Source organism: Brassica napus, chromosome C9 (assembly GCF_020379485.1).
Source record: "Brassica napus cultivar Da-Ae chromosome C9, Da-Ae, whole genome shotgun sequence".
Lineage (NCBI taxonomy): Eukaryota > Viridiplantae > Streptophyta > Magnoliopsida > Brassicales > Brassicaceae > Brassica > Brassica napus.
This window is the reverse complement of record NC_063452.1, coordinates 59,431,437-59,455,273: the sequence shown is the minus strand read 5'-3', so window position 1 is coordinate 59,455,273 and position 23,837 is coordinate 59,431,437. Positions and strand designations below refer to the sequence as shown.

The window sequence follows — 23,837 nt, the reverse complement described above, 5'->3', positions numbered from 1 at the left end:
AAAATAATGAATCCACAAAATATGAGACAAAAGAGTCCTTCAAAAGTTTAACCTTTATGCACATGACCTTGAACCAGCTTTTTTAACTCTCTTTTCATTTATATTTACCATTTCCTTCTAACGATAATTTTCAGAAACAAGAATATTCTGTGACTCTTGTCTGTACTCGAATGAAGTTTGTAACCAAGTAAAAAATGATCCTTCAACCACACAGTTTTCTTACCCTTAGAATACAGGATGATTCCAACCTTTAAGAGATATGTTTTCCAAGTTACTACAGCAAATGTGTCACTTCAAGCTAGTTTTCTGCCACTATAAACTAATTAAACTAAAAAACAATTAGATTGTAATTTACCCAAACAATCAACATAGTTTCCCCACCTTGCGTTAACTAATGCCACAATTAGATTCATAATATGAAAGAAATTACCAAAATCATACCATGATAAATCTCATGCGTGTTTGAACAGCTTCATGGTAAGCCAATGAAAGTAGACAGAAACAAGTAATGCTGGTAGAGTCAGTGGGGCTAAGAAGCAGTAGTACCTGGATGTATATGTTTTATAAAGAAATCTGATAATATAACTAGAGGAACCAACCTGATATTACATCTAGAGATCATACAAACCTTACACTAATAACAAGAATGATACACCTGCTATATATATTGAACAACAAGAGTGTGTGTACGTACCTGTCATTCTGGATAGCTTGGATTATGGGATTGCCAGAAAACGGAAACAGTTTGGACACTAGAGCTACAAACACAAACCCAACGAAGGAAATGGAACCAATGGTCACTAAGAAGCATCCCCACAGCTTCATCAGTGTAAAGTGATGACTGAGAGGAATCTGAGGAATAAGATTAAATCAAATCTAGATATGAGTCTAGGGTAAAGATATTTGATCATGGTAATTTCCATTAAAACCTAAAAATATGGAATCTAATAACAAACATTATTTTTCATATTAGCAAGGGTAATGAATATGCAATTGAGGAGTATTCAATCGAACCAGAATCTTAATTGTTGTTGTATGCAAAAGAAAAAAAAAAGATCAACAGAGACTGATCAATTGCATGGTATTGATACGACATCCCTAAAACTACTAGTGAGAAACAAGACGAAGGAACACCAACTTACATCGTCGAGTGATTGTTTCCTCTGGGTCGAAGAAGAGAAGCGTCATTGACGACGTAGCAGAAAACGGACTAAACTAGAAAATTTGGGGATCACCCGAAACATTATTTATTTAGATGACGCAACGCAACTCTCAAACCATATTAGATCATTGGGTAACAAGACAAGGCCCAATAATTATGTTTTTAAATCTTAAATTTAGGTCTTTATATAACTTTCCGAAAATATTATACTCCCTCTTTGCTTTGATATTTTAGATTTTGTTTTATATTTAAAACTAAGGGTTAGGCGGGAGAGTTTACACTAAAATTATTTTATATTAAAATATAATTTAATTTTATAAAACATTTCAAAATTTACGTTATATTGAAAATAATAAATGTAATTTGTTTTTATTCTAAGATTATATTTTAAATTTTATTAAATATTGTGGGTTTGAGTTGAAAAAACCATACACATTTTTTTGCTATTGAACAAAAGTTATTAAATTAGAAAATTATGGAAAATGTAATTATTTATATTTTTCTGTTTGATTCCTATTTAATCTGATATAGTTGAAGAAAATCTAAAATAAGAATAACTAATATTTTTTATTTATTTTTAAGAGTAGCAGATTTTGATATTGTTACAATCACTAATTTCTCACGATTATAAATTAATATACCTGAAAAGTTATTTTTATTGATATTTTTATTGTTTTAAATTTTATTATTGTTTATGTTATATATTTGTATCAGTTGTTTAATATTTATTGATTGAATTATTATAATATATGTAGTTTATTGCGATTGTCCGGAAAATGAAAAACAGTCTATTGTGAATTGTAGTGTTCATATTGTTTGTATCAATGTGTGTGACAATTGGTTGTTAGATAATATTTATTTGAGTGTATTGTGAACTGTCATTTACGTTCAAATTTTGTTTTAGAAGTGGTTTTTGTTTGTTTCTGCAGCACTTTATAATTTTAACTTACAACTTGTGTCCATATTATATTTTCATTTATTGATGCATTTATTTACACAATTTTTAAAAAACTTATGTACTTTATAATGACCGTGAAACTATTTGACATCTATTCTTTATATTTTTGGTATTTTCACAGTTGTTTTCTTATTATCAATTTGTTTTTAATTTTAACTTTTTTAATCTAACCAGTATTTTACCTAAAGGTAAATCTATTACTATTGTAACATTACTTTAGATACAGTTTAATGCATCTTATTTCTTCAGTTGGATTCTTATAAAAACAAAATCACAATCTTAGGTTTCTACGAAGTACATCTATAACAATAAATACCTTTTGGTCCCGCCTCTAAAAAAAAAGATGATAAAGCCAGAGTTAGAAGAAATACACAAACTCTTTAGTTTCTCTCTTCTTTACATATAAAAAAAAATTGTCCAATTTCTCGTACTTAAGCCCAAACATATGTCTAGTTTGTGGACATCTTTCATGTTTCTGAGTTCATGGTAGTTTGATAAAAAAAAGAAGAAAAATAGAGATAAAGAATCGAAGAAGAATAGAGTGAGGTTTTATTCTTTGAGTTTTGTCTCTTTAACTTGAAGTTTTGATAGTGTTACAAATAGTTTTACAAAAAAAAAAAAATGAAGTCTTAATCTCAATGATAGTTGAGTCACCTATTTGGGTTCAACAGGATTGAATTGGCGCACACAGACGGTCATAGAGAAGACCGAGAGACTTCATAGCAAAAGTTTCTGAGCCACCATTTGTTGTGGTTTTGAGTTTAATGGAGCTTGAAGTGTGAAACTTTGTGGGTTGGTCATTCGAGAATGATGATGATGATGGAGCTAATGAGCTGAGCAATGAGGACCCAACAGGGTGAGGCGCAACAGGCATGTCAGTGAGTGACGAAGCGTATATGATGTAGGTTAGTTAAGAATAAGAGCTCATGAGCTCATGGAGTTGTCAAATTTTCAGGCTGGCACAAACTTGCAAATCCCATGTTGAGCACTTCTTTCTGCATTGCGCTGTGCCCTGCAAATGATATTATTATTAGTATCCTCTTTGTTATAACATGCATTATTGTAAACAGAAAGAAAAATTATTTTCAAAAAGCTTTGTCAGAGATCATGAGAGATCTACCCACATAGTTGTTTTTAATGGAAGGAGAAAGAAAAAAAGAAGTTCATTACTGAATCAAATAAATATTCTAACCTAACCATTAATTCTTACCAAAATATTCTACTTTCTAGACATCGGAGCTTCATGGCCGTAAGGTTAAAGCTAATATATGCAGATGCTTGAGCAATGAGACTTACAGGACGAAGTGTGAGTCCAATATAGCTGAAAATAACTCCCTTTGGCGATGCTGCTTTTAGTGGATAATGGTATCTGCAAGAGTGTCCGAGTTAACAATCTCCAGTTCTCATAAAGTATGGACACTGATCTTGTCCAGGTAACTGTGGAGAAAATTGTTCCTTATTTGAACATGGACCGATCTGATAAGCAAGGCGATGAAGAATGTAATGCTATTTATTTATTTTTGGGTACAAATTCAGCTGTAGTAGACGTAAATAGCTGGTAGATTTAGGTAAGGAGTACAAATGGTGATAGAATCCAGACATACCTTGATGGATACCAGCAGCTCTTTTTCCTACTCTGATATGATGGTGAGTTGCCTGGGCAGCCTTTCCCCAAGGCTCTGAAAATGTAACAATTTCAGCTCCTTTGAAATGGCTCTTTACAGGTTGTTCACATATCATTAGAAAGGTACCTTTGTTGGGAGCCATTGCGGTGCAGGGTTGTGGTGTGAGATACTCATGTCTTAACCATGGCCGCCTTTCAAAGTTGTTATGAGCACCTGCATTTGGGTGATAAATCGTAGGGAGATAAGTTGTTACGGTTTTGCATCAGGATCACAGATCTTCTTCCTACTTGGAAGTCGAATGAGAATCACACAGCTTGATCAAATTCTGATCACATCAAACCAACTGAGCTCATACATAGCTCCCTCCCTAAGAAGTACTCTGAACGTGTTAAGGCGATGGACATATACCTAGGCTTGAATGATAGATGTATGTAGGAAGTAGAGACATTAAAATTAGACCACAAACACATGAAAATAGCAAACATGAAACATAATAAGTTCAACTTATACCTTATCATTTAAGAGCAGCATGTCACACCCATAAGTTCACAACCTCTCTTCCATTTGTGACGACGGTTCCGCTACAACAGCCGGGCTTAAATTCGGAAACCCATAGCTGGAAAGCGTCCATTATTCTTGGAGTTATATAGCTGTATGTTGAGTGGAAAAGCAAGATGAGACTCTGAAAATCATGGATCTGGAGATCCCTTTTTATAGGTTAAAGATCGCGAAGAAGCTGAATACGAGAGTGATAGGAAATCAATGAGACGTAGTGGGTTCTAGCTTTAACTGTGAATGAATGAAAAGGTTAATGACGACCTCTTGAAGTGATCAACATCCGTTACAATCTTCGTCGTCTTAGAAATTAGGATTGTGTCGAGACTCGAGAGGATGACTTTCAGCGAAGGAAGTTCGCTGGATCAAATAGTGGGATAATATTGGAAAATAAAAATAATTTGGGTTAAGCCCATGATAGATACAAAAGAGAAGTATGGGCTAAGAAAGTGTATACTGAACTTATGCTGAATGGGCCGGAAACATTTACGGCCCATCGCTTAAATCATCTGTACCCAGTAGTACCAGAAACAATATTGAAGTAGGTGCTGACAGGTGTCACGAAATGCCCCTCCTTCTCTGATGACGTGGACGCAGGAGGAGAGAGACAATCCAACTTTATTGTTATAGATATTGAATTTATAATATAATTAATATTTTTTACCAAAAATTATATAACTAATGCATTTGGCTTTGTTTGCGAATAAAATTATGAACAGTCCCTCTAGCCATGAACTTACAAATCATTTTTTAAAATATTTTATCGACTGATCTAGTCGATTTCGAAATGAAAACATAAAATCCAAATTTGAAATGATTTCCAACTGTTGTTGCGGATAGCCAATACAAATCACTCATATGAAAATCCATAGGTGAGAAATAAATGATTATAATAGAGCAGTAGTACCAGTCTCCTATTCATAATTTATTAATAAGTTACCTGTCACAATGAAGACCGTTGCGGAATGGCAGAGTTATTTAACGGGATCCTATAAGTAGTGTATAATATACTAGTGTCATGATCAATTACAATTCATTTTAAGGCTGTAACATTTATTATGACAGAGATTCACATACAGTTACTCCTGGGACGGATCTGGATATCCGGAAAATTTAGGGTATCCGGATCCGTGGATTTAATATCCGGATCCGGATTCGTGGTTTCCGGATATCCGGGTTTCGGATATCCGTCTCGATATTCTATTATCCGCGGATATCCGGATCCGGACCCGGATCCGTCAAAATAATTAAAAATAATTTTTTTAACAAAAAATACTAATTTTTTAATATAATACATAAATTAAATATTTATAAATATATTTATATACGTTTATAATATTGTAAAAACTAAAATATAATATTATAAGATTAGTTCATGTATAAATATTAATATATCAAATATAAATATTAATAAAATTTAAAAATTTAATGTATTTTAAAAATACGGATCCGGATCCGGATATCCGGACCTAAAAATTAAGATATCCGGATCCGGATTCGGTTTGCACGGATCCAAGATTTTACTATCCGGATTCGGATCCGGGCACTCCGGATATCCTATTTTCGGAGCGGATCCGGAGCGGATCTCGGATCGAATCCGGATCTCGGATAATAAGTCCAATGCCTACATACAGTTTCATTTTAATGGTTGACAAGATTGTTATAGTGGTTGACAAGTAAAGAAGAAAAATTAAAAGTTTCCCGTTAAATCACGTCTCTAATTAACTTAATAAACTTTCTCTTATTTAGATCACCAAGTTTTCTTTGTTCAATCTCGATCTTACTATCTCTGTATCATGCAATGTCGTCTCCAAGCTACCACACAAGCATCTTATGCAAATATTACCTGATCATAAGCTTGGTCGCAACCTTCTTCATGCTTTTCTTCTTCAACTTAACCTACATCAGTTCACAATATGTCGATAGTAACATATTCACTATGAAATGTGAAGAGGCCGGGCCTAAGGAGACAACGGCGAACTTGAGCCACTTGATGTTTGTGTTGGTGGGGAGCTCACGTGCGTGGAAGCATCGAAGAACTTACATAGAATCATGGTGGAGACCAAACGCGACACGAGGCAATATCTTCTTGGATGTGGAGCCATCGGAAGAGTTCAGGCCTTGGTCTCCGACCTTCCCGCCGTTTAAAGTCAACGAAGACCTCAGGAAACTCAGAATTTACCCAAAGCTAGCAAACCGAGTTCACATTCGTATCTATAGATCTATTCTCGAGACTTACAGGCTCAAACAAGACGATGATGTGAGATGGTATGTCAGTTAATCTATCTATATCAGTTAATTATTGTCTTATTAAATCGTATTATATACATATACTAGGTGATTTTCCCGTGTGGCTGTGTTTATGCACGGATATAAATATTCTAAAGTAAATATACTATAATAATTGATTGCTATTTACTTTTAATTTTAAATTAATTTATAATTTGTATGCATCATTTATATTAATAATATTATATTACTTTAATTATACATATGATTTTATTTATGTTATATCTAATCGGTTTTGTTTTTTTAACGGTCGATTTAGTTATTATTTCGGTAAATTTGATTTCATCTCTGAATTCAACTGTAATATTTTTTATTCTAACTATATTAAAATTTTGATTAATTTTTTCTTTGCATTTAGGTGGTTGTTGTCTTAGAAATTTAAATATATTTTATGAATATTATGTATAACTTAAGATATATTATGCTTAGAATGAAAAAAAATAAATAAATTAAAGTGTCTGATTACAAATGACATAAATTAATATAACAATAATATTCTGAAGTCTCATTCATATATATAAATTTTACAAAATAACTAAATTGTAACAGTTGGTTAATATTTTTTTTTCATTTTAATATGTTTTGAGTTGTCTTATGATTTATATTTATATAATAAATTACTATTCTTATAAAATTATATGTTCTTATCATAGTTAAATCTATGATTTTAGATATATGTTGGATTAGTCGAGTCACTCATGTTGTCACTCATGTTGTGAGTATAATTATTTTTATTATAATTAAGTCAACTCATATCAATCTTCTTTATCGTTGAAATGTCCATGTATTTTCATAATATTTATCAAATTATATGTTGATGTTTTTTAAAAAAATTAGAAAAATAAGGCGATGATCAATAGGAAGTTACATGTATAAGTAGCTGATACATTTTTGGAAGCTCATAACACATATCAATATTTACAATAATTAAAATATTTTATAAATTCTAAATTAATAACTTTATGCCTTTGATTTATTGAATGGAAACTGTAATTTATTTTAAATAATCTTAAAAATGAAAACATATTTGCTACGGTATTTTGATTATGGTTCTATTAAGTTCTATAAACATAAAAACATAACATTTAAAAGCAAATTTAATATTAAGAAAATAAATAACTTTAATAACGATAAAATATAATATATCTACCTCATTAAACTATTTTGTAACTATTTAATCAAATGATGATTATTTTAAAATTTATTTTTAGTTTTTTTAATAACTCCTAAAAATAAGCAGTAAACAAAATTATGATTGTATTTGAAAATAATATTATTTGAGTAAAATATAATTTATTGATGTTTTTTTGTTGTAATTGAAAGATATAATAGTCAACTAAATATATGAAAAATAAATAAAACATTTCAATAATACTAATTATAAACTATTTGAGTCAATTAAACATATATAAGTTTATGTTACTTAATTATTTTATGTAATCATCAAAGAAAATGGATAGATATATAAAAATATTTCCGTTACTTTAATTTTTTGTATTGTTTAAAATTATGTTTTCTAATATCAAGATTATATGTGTAAATTGTTTTTTAATAAAATCACAGTATATAAAAATTTATATTTTTCATCTAAAAAATAGATATAAAGTTTTTCATCTAAAAAATAGATATAAAGAAAGTATAACATTATTCTAAGAAAATATCTTTGAAATGTAATATTACTATTTTGTGAACTTTCCTTTTTTTATGAAATCATATTATATATACATATATTTTTCGTTTTTAAATTCACCTTTTTAAGTTTATTAAACATTTTTTTTATTATATGTACTAGCTTAAGACTCGCGCAATTGCGCTGAACGAATGTTATATATAAAACTAATTTTTATCTGTTATTATTTATTTGTATTGATTTACGTATTATGTATATAATTAAATTAGAGTAAAAACATAAATCAAAACAATACATCGTGTTTATTTACGATATTGTTTTGGTAAATAAATAAAAACAATCATTTTATTTATTTTATATGGTATATAACTAAATTTCAATGAAATGTACATAGATATATAGTGTATTTTAATATAAATATTTATTATTGAGAATTCATACTCATATGATAAACACAAAATTTCCAATGTGCGATTTTTAATGCAAATTTCAAAATTAAACTATTAAAGTTTCAATATTTTTTCAATACAAATTTAGAAATTATCATATTTAAGTATTTTTCTATGTTATATAGTTTAATTTTAAAATATATTAATATATAATATGAATGTCTAGTAAATAAGACTTCATATTCATACGATTTATGATCATTTGTATCGATCTTGTTATTACCAAAAAAGTTAAACCATTGATCACAAAATTTTAGTGTGAGACATTTAACGTTTTTAATAATTTATATTTGTTTTAAAAATTCAAATAACATAGAAGAAAAATTTTAATTTTTTATTATATGGTTAATATGGATGTTTAATATCTTTTAATAATATAAAATTAAACAAAAAAGAGCTACGATACAAAAATTATTATCAAATATTTATTATTCATAATCATTAATTGTCATATATACGTTAATCATATTAGGCAATTCCATAGTTTTTATTTAAGGAAAGTGCGAGAATATTCTTTTGTACACTATTTATCAATTTAATAGTTAGTTTAATAAAAAGTATAAGATAAGTTAAGATAGACCAACTTATTTCTCTATGAATTCTGAATTTCATTCTCATAGTGACACGTGACTGCAAAACAATGTTGTAATGTTTCTCAATTAATATATAAGAGATATGTTTTTTGGAAAATTTTAAAAAGGAAACTAAATAAAAAATAAATAATAGTATTTTGCATGTAATATTTTTTAATTCATTAATGTTATCAGTGTAATCAACCATTGTGATAGTTAACGTGAGAGCGACATATATGAAACTAACTTTTCAAATAATATTATAGATTTTTTTTATTGTTTAAAATTATGTTTCAAAAAAAATAATATTTCTTTTTCTAATATCAATATTATATGTGTAAATTTTTTTTAATAAAATCATATTATATACAAATTTATATTTTTCATCTTAGAAAATATAGATATAAAGAAATTATTTTATTACTTCAAAAGTATATTTTATGTTATTTGAAAATATTTTTTAAATGTAATATTACTATTTTGTGAAATTTTCATTTTTATGAAATCATATTATATATACATATATTTTTCGTTTTCAATTCATTTTTTTACTTTATAAAAGTTTCCTTTTTTATTATATTTATATGTTTTTGGAAAATTTTAAAAAGGAAACTAAATAAAAAATTAAATAATAGTATTTTAAATGTAATATTTTTAATTCATTAAGAGTATCCGTGTAATCAAATATCGTGAGTGTTAACGTGAGAGCGACACATAGAAAACTGACTTCTCAAATAATATTATAGAGATTAGTAAATAATATTGTTTTATAAAAATAAATCATTTTAACTGAATTTAAATTAAATGTTACAAATTCAAATAAATTATTATATGAAAAACTAATATTCTAACTCTTTTTTTTTTTGGTTTTACATCTCAATCTTATCAAGTTTCTACCTCTTCTTATTTATCTAATTTTTGTAAAATGATTTTTAAAAACAAAAGATTTTCTTTCGTTACAAACACTCCTGGTCTAACATCAATTTTCTTTAATATAACAAAAAAAGAGAGTAAAATCCAATCTTTTTAATAGAATTAAAATTCAACCTTGTGCAAAAATAAACAGGTATGTAATGGGTGATGATGATAGTCTTTTCTTCGTAGACAACATAGTGGATGTGTTGTCAAAATACGACCACACGGAAAAACGTTACATCGGAATGTTTTCGGAGTCGACAAAATCAAATTTTCGTTTAGCATTTGAAATGGCATACGGAGGAGGAGGATATGCTCTAAGTTATCCTATGGTCGAGGCTTTGGTGGCAAAACTAGATGAATGTATTGAAAAGTATCATTTCATTTGGGCAGGAGATACGTTACAGAGTTATTGCTTGGCTGATCTTGGTGCTGATCTTATCCCAGAGAAAGGATTTCATCAGGTATGTCTCAAAATTTCAAAATGTATCACAAGATAAGCTTTCTTATTTGCCTAAAAGAATAAGTTCTTTATGGAACTGACCAAGAAGATTAGTATGGTTTGCACAAGAAAATGTATCTCATAATAATTAATTATGTGATTATAATATGCAACAGATGGATCTACGAGGTGACTTGTCGGGTTTGCTCTCGTCACACCCAACGGCTCCTCTTCTCAGCCTCCACCACTTCGGGGCCTTAGCACCACTTTTCCCTGGCATGGACCGTCACGGCTCAGTCCTTCAAATTATGAAAGCGGCTAACGTGGACCAATCACGGATGCTACAACAGTCGGTATGTTACGTTAGAGCCAGAAACTGGACCTTCTCGGTCTCGTGGGGATACTCTGCTCATGTCTATGAGAATATATTCCCACGAAGCTACTTGAAGCTTCCCATCGAGACATTCCGTCCCTGGCTCCGAGGATGGTTTCCGTTTTACATGTTTAACACGAGACGGGGTGTCTAGAAATCCATGTGAAGCTCCTCATTGGTTCTTCTTTGATTCGCTTGAACAAGTGGAGAGAGGAGTTGTTACTTCCTACACAAGGAAGTTTATTAGAAACATGACTTCTTGTTCTTTCTCTGGTGATATTTCTGCGGATCCTCTTGCTTCGATCCGAGTCTCCTCTCCCATAACTCCCAAAGAGGTTAGTTCATCCCATGAGTCCTTTAGTTTTACTAGTGGGCAATTTATGGAAATAACATTTACAAGTAAGAGTTATATATCTATACTAACTAGGGTTTTGTATCGATCTAGGAACTAAAAAATTGTAACAAACTAACAATGGATGCATTCTTTAGACAAAAAAAAAAAAATCTGATGACGGGTATTTATTGTATTGTGAAATACCATGATTTTCTTAAACTAGAAACGCTGTTTTAATTCCATCCCGATTGATATTGTTTTATTGTTGGTGCTTAGGGAAGAAAAGTGGAATGTTGTGACGTGGAATATGAGGGTGCCGATGTTGCAAACATAAGACTTCGAGATTGTAGGAGTGACGAAATCATCAGCTAAGATAAATGGAGAAGAGAAAAGAATAGTTATATTGTAATTTCAATTTTGTTATTAATTAAGTTATACGTTGCTTAAAACTCAAGCCTACAATTACTCTGATATCTTAACAAGAGAAGTTTACTGATGTACATATTTTTTAGTCATATATGTGGCAGAATCTCTGTTCTAAAAATCGGCCGCCTAGTCGCCTGAGTGCTACGCGTCACTTTTCAGCTCTGATTTATGTCAAATCGGTTAAAAAAATCGGATATTCGATTTTCTCCGCCTAGACCGCCTAAATGACCACCGCCTAATCTATTTTTCTATTATTTTTTTACTTTATTTTTAATAATATTTTTATTTATTTATCTAATCTAAAATTTTATAAATATCATTTATATTCATAATTTTGATGAAAATTACACTATATTAAGTTTATATATTCTATTTGTGTATTTTACGCAATCTTAAACATGAAAATGTATTAATATTATACACAATTAAAGGTTATTATGTTTTATAACATAGTAAACAATCTAAAAATTTCGCCCCGCATAATTTTCGATTAATCCCCGATTTTTTCTTTAGGCGCTAGGTCGACCCTGACCGTCCGACTAGCGCCTAGGGCGTTCCCGAACAAGGGTAGAATACAGTTGCCGTATCCACCTAGGTTTGTTACTTTGTCCACGATTTTTTTGTTTTTGGAAATTTCTGATTAATCTCTGATTTTTTTTTTAAGCGCTAGGTCTAACCTGACCGCCCGACTAGCACCTAGTGCGTTTCCGAACAGGGGTAGAATACAGTTGCCGTACCCACCTAGGTTATTTTTTTTTTGGAACTTTTACCCATACAGTTCAGGGATGTACATATTAGTGTGAGTTTATTATACATATTATTGTCAGGACTTAGTGATCATACATGTAATAGATTTTTATTACATACTATATTATTTTTCAAGTTTCTGATTTCAATGTCACTCTTCTTTTTTTTTTGCTAAAATTTGGCAATTGTCACTTACAAAATCTGAATTATGGATTAATATGCGTCCAGATGTCTAACTAAGTGTAGAATTGATTACTTGCTTCAACGTGAATTTTATATCATAGATTCATGGCATATGTGGTTTTTTTGCCTATGTCATGGTTAAGCATTTAAAAATAGAAAAGTGAAACTGTTAATTAATATGTGATTTTCTGTATATGAAAATCTGAAATCTGATGATACATTTTATATAGGAGATATTATAATAAATAAAATTATATATATCATGCATGCATTAACTATTCTGTCCAGATATATTTTACGTTTGGAATGTACCCACGGACTATAATTGATGTATGAGTTAGAGTCTGACCGGTTCAAACATAGCGGTTGCGGTTGCGGTTGCGGGAGTTTGCGGATGCGGGTGGTTGCGGGTTTTAGCGGTTTTAAAAGATTTGTACGACTGGATCTTCGGTTAGAAATTGATGCATTTACGTGATACTTATAACTGATTAACTATCAAATGCAGCAGCAGTAATAAATTAACAATATTTACATTTTATATAATTATAAAAAACCAAAAATCATAATATTATAATAAATATAAAAATTATATTTAGAAAGTTATATTTTTAAATTTTTTTTAAAATTACAGAAGATATTTTTGTTTTAAAATTTCTTAATATTAATTAAAATATAATATATATATTTTTATATTTTTATAATTCCAATTAAAAAATTATTTTATTTTTATTTTTGTATTTATATTATTAAAAAAAGAATTTTTTTTAATCCTCCCGCAACAGCGGAACCAACTTTTGAATTATGAAGTTTAGAGCATTTTAAAGCGGTTTAGAACAGTTTAAGTGATTGTTTCGAAACGCTAACCAGTCATACCCTAAAATATTATGGTCTAGTGGTAATATTCCGATAATATTGCAGATGTTTGAAGGACAAAAATCAGAATTTTTGATGAAATGTTATTATTGAGATATATTTCCATATTTTTGATTAAAAAAAGATATATTTCCATATATCTCGATCTATTGAAATAAGAAAAATAAGCTAATAAATAAACATGATCCAAATATATGGAAATAAATCTTAAATACTTGGACTAGTGTTTATTGGGTTAATTAAGAAAAGTATGATATCATTTCTATGGTTTTCAAACTAAATACTCCAAAACCTCCCTTGTTAACCTTCAAACATCATTCATCATCTTTCTCCATGCTACTATCTCTGTATAATCTAATGTCGTCGCCTCCAAGTTACCACACAAAAGTCTTTTGCAAATATCGCGTGATCATAGGCGTGGCCGTGATCTTCTTCGTGCTCTTCTTCTTCAACCAAACATACCTCAAATCACAATATTTCGACAGTAACATTTTCACCATACAATATCAAGAGAGGCTCTTGCAGCCTAAAGAGGCGGCAACAAACTTGAGCCATTTGATGTTCGTTCTGGTCGGGAGCTCACGTACGTGGAGGGATCGAAAAGTTTACTTAGGATCATGGTGGAGACCAAACGTGACGCGTGGTAATATCTTCTTTGACGTGGAACCGTCGGAAGAGTTCCAGCCTTGGTCTCCGGCCTTACCGCCGTTAAAAGTCAACGAAGACCTCAAGAAACTGAAGATTTACCGGAAGCTTACAAACCGAAACCACACTCGGATCTATAGGTCCATTCTTGAGAATTACAGGCTCAAACAAGACGAGGATGTGAGATGGTATATGATATTTACTAAGTTTATTAATCATCTTATCAAATCGATATAATATATATATATATATATATGTATATGTTTCTGTACTTACAATAATTGATTTATAATTTTATAGAATCAAATATTTATATTTACATAAATTATTACGTTTTATAAAATATTAAATAGAACTTATAAAATGAAAGTTGTTTTATGATTTACACAATTATTGAATGTTTACTAAAATAATATAAAAAATTCCAGCAAGTAGTCAAGAAATTTTAAATTTTATTTAACTTTTACATTTCAATTTTATCAATTTTCTCTTCTCGTTATACCTAATTTTTTTTTGTAAAAAAGCTTGGTGCATGATTTTATTGGATGACATTTTGAAATTTTTTTTTGTCTCTAATATTTTGTTTGAAGGAATGCAAATACAGGTTTGTATATAATATTACCTTAATTTGAGATCTAACATAAATCTTGTCCAATATAAATAGGTACGTGACGGGTGATGATGACAGTGTTTTCTTCGTAGACAACATGGTGGATGTGTTATCAAAATACGATCACACGGAAAAACATTACATCGGAATGTTTTCGGAGACCATAAAATCAAATTTTCACTTCTCATTTGACATGGCATTCGGAGGAGGAGGTTATGCTCTAAGTTATCCTCTAGTGGAGGCTTTAGTGGAAGAATTGGATAATTGTATTGAGAGGTACCATTACATTTGGGCAGTGGATCATTTACAGAGTTTGTGTTTGGCTGATTTGGGCGTTGATCTTAGCCTTGAAAAAGGATTTCACCAGGTATGTCTTTCAACTACATATATATTTTTAAAATCAATATTATATATAATAGTTCATTCTACAAAATATAAGGTGAGTTATTTATTTATTGTATTCATTCTGAAAATTACCTACCCGGCCATAACGAAATTACTAACCACGATTGGATGGTTACTCAAATTAAAGATCAGTGTAGCTTAGGATTAGGGATTAGAAGGGGAGTAACTTTGTACCATGCAGGTATCTTGATAAATATTGAATCTTAATGTATCACACAAAAAGTCTCCATACGTATGGGTCCAATAAATTTGGAATGATATAAAGAAGATTAGCATGCACCAGAAATCGTATCACCATATGTTATTTTAATCATTCATAGTATTAAGTCTTATGGGTCCAACATGAGTTTTATACGAATAATTCCAGGGTTTAGAAGAAAATAGTTTGTCCAAAAAACAATTATATAAATGAACTGGTTTACAAGTAAAACTCTCCCAGACACACTTGCCGAGAAAATCCCCGTCTGCTTGTTCGAGGAAGTTACCTCTGGGTAAACCAGTTTATTCTCCTTTTGAGTAAAAAGCATGCTAGCTTTTCAAATATTTTCAAACTTCGTACTACTTTAAGCAATATCTGCTGGTTAATAGCAGGCAGTTGGTAAACTACCACCGGGTTCTTCCCCGACCTGAGGTCGGAGGGACCACCGTGCTCCGGCCTACCCGCCGCCGATGACCTCCTTTCTGGTCCGATGAAGCCAACTACTTTCCGACGATAGTGATACAAGGGTTCCTGTTCTACTACTCTTTCTGAGACGTGTTACAAAATGCATCAAAGAATCTCTACTGCAGAAAAAGGGAAAGGTCTGGTGACCGAACCACACCAAGCTCCAAGAACGGGTAGAGTTAAAGCTCAGGCACCAGAACATCCAGATCTACTTCGCAAGCATTCCTTGAAAGTGATTGGTAGAGTTACCAACCCCTCGATACAACGAGTTATGTCACTCATCCCCTTCTTCACAGAGGTGTGGAAAGGGGACACTAGGCCGGCTGGCTCTGACCTTGGGAACGGGATGTTCCAGTTCCAGTTTGACAACGAAGCTGACCTGATTGCAGTTCTGGAGAAACGCCCATACCACTACGCCCGCTGGATGGTCATAGTCAAGAGATGGGAGCCTACTTACTCGAGCGATTTTCCCTCACTAATCCCATTTTGGATTAGAGTTCAAGGCATACCAGTTCACCTGTGGGCTGAGGAAACTATAAAAAGTATTGGAGACGACTTGAGAATCTATGAGAAGGCAGAGATTACCTCATCCTCGGTACGTATGCGCGTGCAGGTTAACGGCCGACTACCTCTAATGATGAAATATATCATAGACTATTCTAACGGTGAAGAAGTCACTGCATCTCTGAAATATAAGAGATTGGAGAAGCACTGCTCTAAATGCTTCCGACTGGATCACGACATCAAGGACTGCTTGGAAGCAAAAGCACAATTCAGAGCTTTGAAGGAGAAACAAGAGGACTCATCTAAAAGCATAAGAGAAGGAGTTGGACTAACTAAAACGGGAAACTCTTCATTCCGTTTTGAGGCTCAACCCTCTTTGGAAGTTGAGACAAGAAAGTATCACGACAGATACTATCAAAACAAGCAGAAGGAGCACTCCACTAACTCTTATCGCAGTCGCCAACAAAACTTCTTCAGAAGTCGAGATGATAGAAGTCGAGACAGGGAGCTATACCCCACTAGTTCCGCCTATCGACCAAGTCATACCAGAGACAGAGAGAGGCCCCCTAGACCCCCTCTTGAACGAGGACATAATCACCACTCTTCAAATTTCCAGTGGAGGCCACGCATAGAAGCAAATGCGGAGACATCAAGAGAACCCGTACAGGTATCACCCCCTCACCGGTTGGAGGAGGCTAGCTCATCTCCGATACTCCCAAGTCCTCCAGTAAGGGGGGTTCCCCTTCAGAGTAACCAGGCTTTCGATCCGCATGTAGCAATGGAGGAGGCCATAGGAGAAGTTAGAGCAGCCATGAACCAATATACAATGTGTGCTGACCCATCGGAGAGTGCTGCTCGCAAGGAACGACTACGCCAAGCTGAAGAACGTGGAGAAATAGAGGAAACAGCCTCCTTAATGGTACAAACATCACTCCAAACAAGGCCCCCTCCCCCGTGTGAGGAACCTTCCCCTACTAGTGGAGAACGCCTCTCAGCGCTACAGAGACTTGGCCCCCTCATACCAAACTCAGAGACGACAAGAACGTCCAATGCTGAGTCACCTGTGAAGAGGAAACCAGGGCGCCCACCGGGGAGAAGAGTGGTTAGTGCAAGCCCCAAGAAGATACTTGGAACTAATACCACCAAAAGACGAACAACAAACGCAAAGCCACCCACGAGCCGACGTAGACTCGCCGCGGAGACATCCCAGCAAAACAGAGCCACTAAGCTATCGGCTGTGAGAGCAGGAGCTTCAAAAACATCGTCCGGGAAATCGGGGGGAAGTACCAACTCGGACAATCAGCCTATCAGGAACATGATCCCTGCGATGGCGCGGAGAAAGCCGGGTTTTCGTACCCCGGTAGATCCGCTTCCTTAGCGATTGCAAGCTGGAACTGTCAAGGGTTGGGGAACCCCAAGACAGTTCGTCGTCTCCTAGAGATTAAACGTAACGTTGATCCAGATATCCTATTCCTAGTGGAGACAAAAAAAACCCCACTGCTTTTGTGCTGAAGAAACTAGAGCAACTTGGATATGAATCGCACCATATTTTCCCTCATAAAGGGCATGGAGCTGGAGGCTTAGCTCTGTTTTGGAACTCTAAAATCAAGATTGATGTAATGTATTCAAATGCAAATTTGATAGACACCTTCATTGAATACCAAGGGAAATCCTTCTTCGCTTCTTTTATTCATGGAGATTGTGATAGAAAACAGAGGAGAATGCAATGGGAACATCTCCTAAACTTAGCTGCGTCTCGTGAGGCCCCATGGGTTGCTGCAGGAGATTTTAATGACTTACTCAATGAGGACGAGAAACTGGGTGGACCAGCGAGGCCGGAGGGATCTTTCACAGACCTAAGATCCTTCTTTCCGGAAGGAGACCTGTTTGATTTGCGCCACTCTGGTGATCCTCTATCCTGGAGAGGCAAGCGCGGGGACCATCTGGTTCGCTGCCGGCTGGATAGAGCAGTGGCAAATAGCTTGTGGGCGGAAATTTACTCGACTGGCCGCTGCCAATACCTCGACTATGAAGGGTCAGATCACAAACCAGTACTCTCCTTCTTTGAACCTGAGGCTAAACGGCAAAAAGGACTCTTCCGATATGATCGAAGATTAAATGATAATGAAGAGGTGAAAGAGATAATCAAGGAAGCATGGCAGAGCTCTGGACAGGCGATGGTAAAAGATAGAATCGCGATTACTCGGACAGCCATTGCTGAATGGAATAAAACCCAGCATCGTAACAGCAGACTCATCATAGAGGAGAAAAAGGCAGAACTTGAAGAAGCTCTTACCTCACCGGTCAATAATACTTCACTAATCCAGGAGATAAACACAAAGTTGGAGGAGGCTTACAGTGCGGAAGAAGCTTATTGGAGACAGAGGAGCCGTTTGCTATGGCAACGGCTTGGAGATCGCAATACGGGGTTTTTCCATGCTACTACAAAAGGGCGTAAAAGAGCGAACAACTTCTCAGTTATAGAAAATGTTGAGGGGACAATGTGCTATAAAGAGGAGGAAATATCCAAGGTGATAGTGAATTACTTCCATGATATGTTCACCTCCATGGGCGCAGCGAACAATAAGGAGGAGACTGTCCGCAAAGCCCTCAAACCTATGGTCTCGGAGGAGGAAAATGAGAAACTGATAGCAACACCGTCAGAGCAGGAGATCCGCGATGCTCTCTTCTCCATCCATGCCGATAAGGCACCGGGGCCGGATGGCTTCTCAGCTGCCTTCTACCAAACCCACTGGCAGGACATTGGCCCTGATATAGTAGCGGAGGTTCAGCATTTTTTCGAGAGGGATATGCTACCGGATAACATTAATGATACCCATATCAGGCTCATCCCCAAAATAAAGAACCCGCAGAGAGTTGCTGATTACCGACCCATCACGCTGTGCAATGTCTACTACAAAATATACTCAAAAATTCTCACGAGAAGAATACAGCCGATCTTATTGTCCCTTATATCCGAGAACCAATCAGCCTTTGTGCCGGGAAGAGCAATATCAGATAACGTGCTGATAACCCACGAGGTTCTCCACTATTTGAAGATGACAAAGGCTGAACAGAGATGTTCAATGGCGGTCAAAACAGATATGAGCAAAGCCTATGACAGGCTTGAATGGGACTTCATCTCTCCTGTGCTGCAACAGCTAGGTTTTCACCCTCGTTGGATTGAAATGACCATGCAATGCATCTCGACTGTTACATACTCCTTCCTCATCAACGGCTCGCCTAGAGGAATGGTAGTACCGAACAGAGGTATCCGTCAAGGAGATCCTCTCTCACCGTACATTTTTATAATGTGCAGTGAAGTCCTCTCGGGACTTTGTAACAGAGCACAAGAAGAGGGTAGTTTGAAAGGCATTAAGGTTGCGAGGGGGTGTCCCCGGGTAAATCACCTATTGTTTGCGGACGACACAATGTTTTTTGTCCGAGCATCGCCTCAGGCAGAATTACAGCTCAAGGACATCCTAAACAGATATAAAGAGGCGTCAGGGCAGGCTATTAATGTGGACAAATCAGCCATCACTTTTTCAAAAAAGACCCCAACCGAGCTGAAAGTCACAGTGAAGGCAATACTGAATATAGAAAAGGAGGGAAGAGTCGGGAAGTATTTAGGACTCCCGGAGCATTTTGGTAGACGGAAACGCGACCTGTTTACCTCTATTGTTGACAAGATCAAGCAAAAAGCGAGCTCTTGGACAACACGTTTTCTGTCTACAGCTGGGAAGGTGGTTCTGATACAAAGCGTTCTATCAGCGTCACCATCGCACGCAATGACCTGCTTCCTACTCCCGGTCTCGCTCTGCAAACGTATCCAATCTGCGCTTACGCGTTTCTGGTGGGATGACTCTATGAGCAAGAAGAAAATGGCATGGATAGCATGGACATAATTAACAAAACCTAAGGCGTTTGGGGGCTTAGGCTTCCGGGATTTTCAAAAGTACAATGAGGCAGCCCTTGCTAAGCTAAGCTGGAGGATGTTTGAGAACTCGAATTCCCTGCTATGCCGCACACTGAAAGGAAAGTACTACCCAGAGGGAAACATCCTTAGCTGTGACTATAGCGCCGCGATATCACATGGTTGGAGAAGTGTTTTGGCAGGCCGAGACCTCTTAGTCCAAAACTTGGGATGGATAGTGGGCAATGGAAAGGATATTAACATATGGTATCAACCCTGGCTGGATCATACGAAGCAAAAAAGACCTTATGGGCCAGCACCAGAGGCTTTAGTGGACCTTACAGTTGCAGATTTGCGCGTAAGCATGGATGGTGAATGGGACATCGAGAAGATTAGACTAATTCTCCCACAGTATGAACAGGAGATCCTATCTATAAAACCAAGCATATCAAATTCACCAGATAAGCTAGTATGGCTGGGCACGAAGTCAAGCACCTATTCTACTAAATCCGGTTACTACTTCGCATCAGCTCAGGAGGAAAATGCGGAGGCAGTAGGTGTGGGCGGCCACAACAGATGGTATCAAAATGTGTGGAACCTCAAAGTAGCACCAAAGGTCAAGACCTTTGCGTGGAAAACACTCAAGAGAGCACTACCGGTGGGAGAGAGGCTGGTCGAACGACATATTGATGTGGATCCTCAATGCAAAAGATGTGGAACATCTGAATCTATTATTCATCTGCTCTTTCAATGCCCCTTTGCACAGCAGGTATGGCATGATGCCCCCTTAGTTTTAGGAATTGATGTTAGAGGAATAGTAGATTTAGAAAATGCTTGGAATGTACTCTGTCTGAGACCTTGCCTGCCACCAACGGGACTGGTTACAAGCCCTTTAGTTCCATGGATACTCTAGATACTATGGAAAGGACGCAATAGGTTCGTTTTTAATGGAAGCTCGGCGTCGCCGGCGGAAGCCCTATCTACAGCAATCAAAGTGGCCAAAGAATGGGACCAAATGCAAAAGATCGAGAAGGACTCTTCTCCACGAACCCCCCAAGCGCACGAGGATGTCCAGACAACTGATGTAGTGATCCGCTCATATGCGGCATGGCGGCAAGAAGATAGAAAAGCGGGATTGGCATGGACAATGCAGACGACATCGACCATCCTCCGAATGAAGCAATCTATTGGACATGTAGCTTCCCCACTAATGGTAGAAAGCCTTGCCTTACGTGGAGCGGTACTCTTCTGCAGGAACAAAGGTTTCGCATCCATCCGGTTTGAATCGGACTCCGCCCAACTGATCAATGCCATCAAGAAAAATGAGGCAATATCTGATCTGCATGGAGTCCTCTCTGACATAAGGAAGCTAAGCTCCTCAGTTTCTCCATCATGCTCCTTCAATTGGATCCCGAGAACTCAAAATGTTGTTTGTGACTCTTTAGCTAAAGAAGCATTATGTTTGGTTGAGACATTTATGCCAACCACCTAACTTTTATGGTTGGAATTTAATGAGAATGTGTTCAAAAAAAAAAAAAAAAAAAAAATAGTTTTCTTATACCATGCTGTTATCTTGATAAGTATTGAAGCATCGAAATGTATCACACAATAAAGTTTCCGAATGAATCCAATAAATTTTGAATGATTTAAAGAAATTGTATTACACATTAAGTATCTGGTTGACATGCAACAGCTGGATCTGCGCGGTGACTTATCGGCCACATGTTCATGGAACTTAACAATAAGTATTTTGTTTACATGCAACAGATGGATCTATACGGTGACATATCAGGCTTCCTCTCGTCCCAACCAACGGCTCCTCTTGTCAGCCTCCACCACTTCGAAACTGTCACACCACTTTTCCCTGGCATGGACCGTCCAGGTTCAGTCAATCATATCATGAAAGCAGCCAACGTGGACCAATCACGGATGCTACAACAGTCGATATGCCACGTCAGAGCAAGTAACTGGACCTTTTCGGTCTCGTGGGGATACTCTGTTCATATCTATGAGAAGATATTCCCACGGAGCTACTTGAAGCTTCCCATCGAGACATTCCGTCCTTGGTGGCACGGAGGACGGCCTCCTTTTTACATGTTTAACACGAGACCAGTTTCTCGAGATCCATGTGAAGCTCCTCACTGGTTCTTCTTTGTTTCGATTGAACAAGAGAAGGAAGGAGTTGTTACTTCTTACAAAAGGAAGTTTCCTAGAAACATGACTTCTTGCTCCTTCTCTGGTAATACTTCTGCGGATCCTCTTACTACAATCCGTGTCTTCTCTTCCAAAACTCCCAAACCGGTTCGTTTATTTTGCTGTTAATTAACATATTTTTTTTTTCACCATAAGCGGTTTTTAATATTATAAGGATGTTTTCAATGTTCTGTTTATAGGGGAGAAAAGTAGAATGTTGCGACGTGGAATATGAAGGTGCAAATGTTGCATACATGAGACTTCGAGATTGTAGGAGACACGAAATCATCGCCTAATGAAAAACGGAGGGCACAATCTTTTATCTGATCAAATTCTAAGTCAGTTTGCACATTTAGCAACTAAGTTTAAAAAAAAAATACAAATTTAAAGAGTAAAGAAGTAAACATTGTAATAATATTGTATTCTATATTGGAAGATAATTTTTTTTACAAAGGATTGATTATTCATCCACCTTTAAGAACTTGTCTACTTATTTTCAAAGACTTCTTTGTCGCATATCTAGTAAAACATGTAGTTTTCTATATGATCGTTTGTTTGAATTTTGCTAAAGAAGACAAAAGCAAATAAATGAAAAAGAGAAAGAAAAAAAACTTATCTTGCTTATTATGTCAAGAGCTAACGAATTTTGAAACCCTATCTACTTCTCATGTGCTACTAATTCATCAGAGGTGTGTAAAGCTCTGACAAGAGGTCTTATCAACCAAGATATTCGACAAAATGGACAAGATATTATGTTCATAATCTCGGAAAAGAACTGCGGGATAATTAAGTTATATTTAATCCTCTATGTGTTTCAAATAACCATCTATACATTGTATACTAGCCTTGTCTGATTTCTTGCATTATACAGTTCACTGACAAAAACATCAAAAACCCAAACTACATAAATTGTTTTTTATCAAGTTTTACAAAATCTGAATTACGGATTCCTTGTTTCATCGTGAATTTTATACTGTCGCATATGTGAGTTTTGCATATGTCATGGTTAAACGTTTAAAAAAAAATAGCCAAAGTGAATTTAAAAAAAAATTAATATGTGAATTATGAAGATGAAAATTTAAAATGTGATAATAGTGTTTTTATAGAAGATATTATAAATTATACCAGGCCTACATTATTCATATATATATATGTGTGTGTGTGTGTGTGTGTGTTTGGATTGTACCTAGAGACCATAATTTATGTGTAAATAAGTCATTTTCTTAACCAATCAATTTTGTTTGTTCAAGAGTTCTTATATATTTGTAGTAAGTTCCTCTAATATCTCTTTTACAGTTAATCAAGATTGTTTTAAATGATTGACAAATAAAGAAGACTAATTAATTGCTGTCAAAAAAGAGAAGACTAAT

At 34.7% G+C, this 23,837-nt stretch overlaps 2 protein-coding genes across 2 annotated transcripts; both read left to right on the top strand.

The window, feature by feature from the left end:
* Positions 1 to 9,783: 9,783 nt before the first annotated feature.
* LOC106424517 lies at positions 9,784 to 23,768 on the top strand. Its single transcript, XM_048769245.1, has 6 exons — positions 9,784 to 10,619; positions 10,774 to 11,305; positions 11,581 to 14,366; positions 14,843 to 15,155; positions 22,042 to 22,575; positions 22,668 to 23,768. Exons 3-6 carry the CDS (start codon positions 13,798 to 13,800, stop codon positions 22,761 to 22,763), a joined length of 1,512 nt encoding a protein of 503 aa, XP_048625202.1. The 5' UTR covers positions 9,784 to 10,619; positions 10,774 to 11,305; positions 11,581 to 13,797; the 3' UTR covers positions 22,764 to 23,768.
* Positions 10,314 to 11,124, top strand: LOC106369949. Its single transcript, XM_048768177.1, has 2 exons — positions 10,314 to 10,619; positions 10,774 to 11,124. Exons 1-2 carry the CDS (start codon positions 10,314 to 10,316, stop codon positions 11,122 to 11,124), a joined length of 657 nt encoding a protein of 218 aa, XP_048624134.1.
* Positions 23,769 to 23,837: the final 69 nt, after the last annotated feature.

Coding starts and splice junctions, on each gene's coding strand:
- LOC106369949 (XM_048768177.1), top strand. CDS start 10,314: ATGGGTGATGATGATAGTCTTTTCTTCGTAGACAACATAGTGGATGTG. Junction 10,620..10,773: donor CAGAGAAAGGATTTCATCAG/GTATGTCTCAAA, acceptor AATATGCAACAG/ATGGATCTACGAGGTGACTT.
- LOC106424517 (XM_048769245.1), top strand. CDS start 13,798: ATGGTTTTCAAACTAAATACTCCAAAACCTCCCTTGTTAACCTTCAAA. Junction 15,156..22,041: donor TTGAAAAAGGATTTCACCAG/GTATGTCTTTCA, acceptor TACATGCAACAG/ATGGATCTATACGGTGACAT. Junction 22,576..22,667: donor CTTCCAAAACTCCCAAACCG/GTTCGTTTATTT, acceptor TTCTGTTTATAG/GGGAGAAAAGTAGAATGTTG.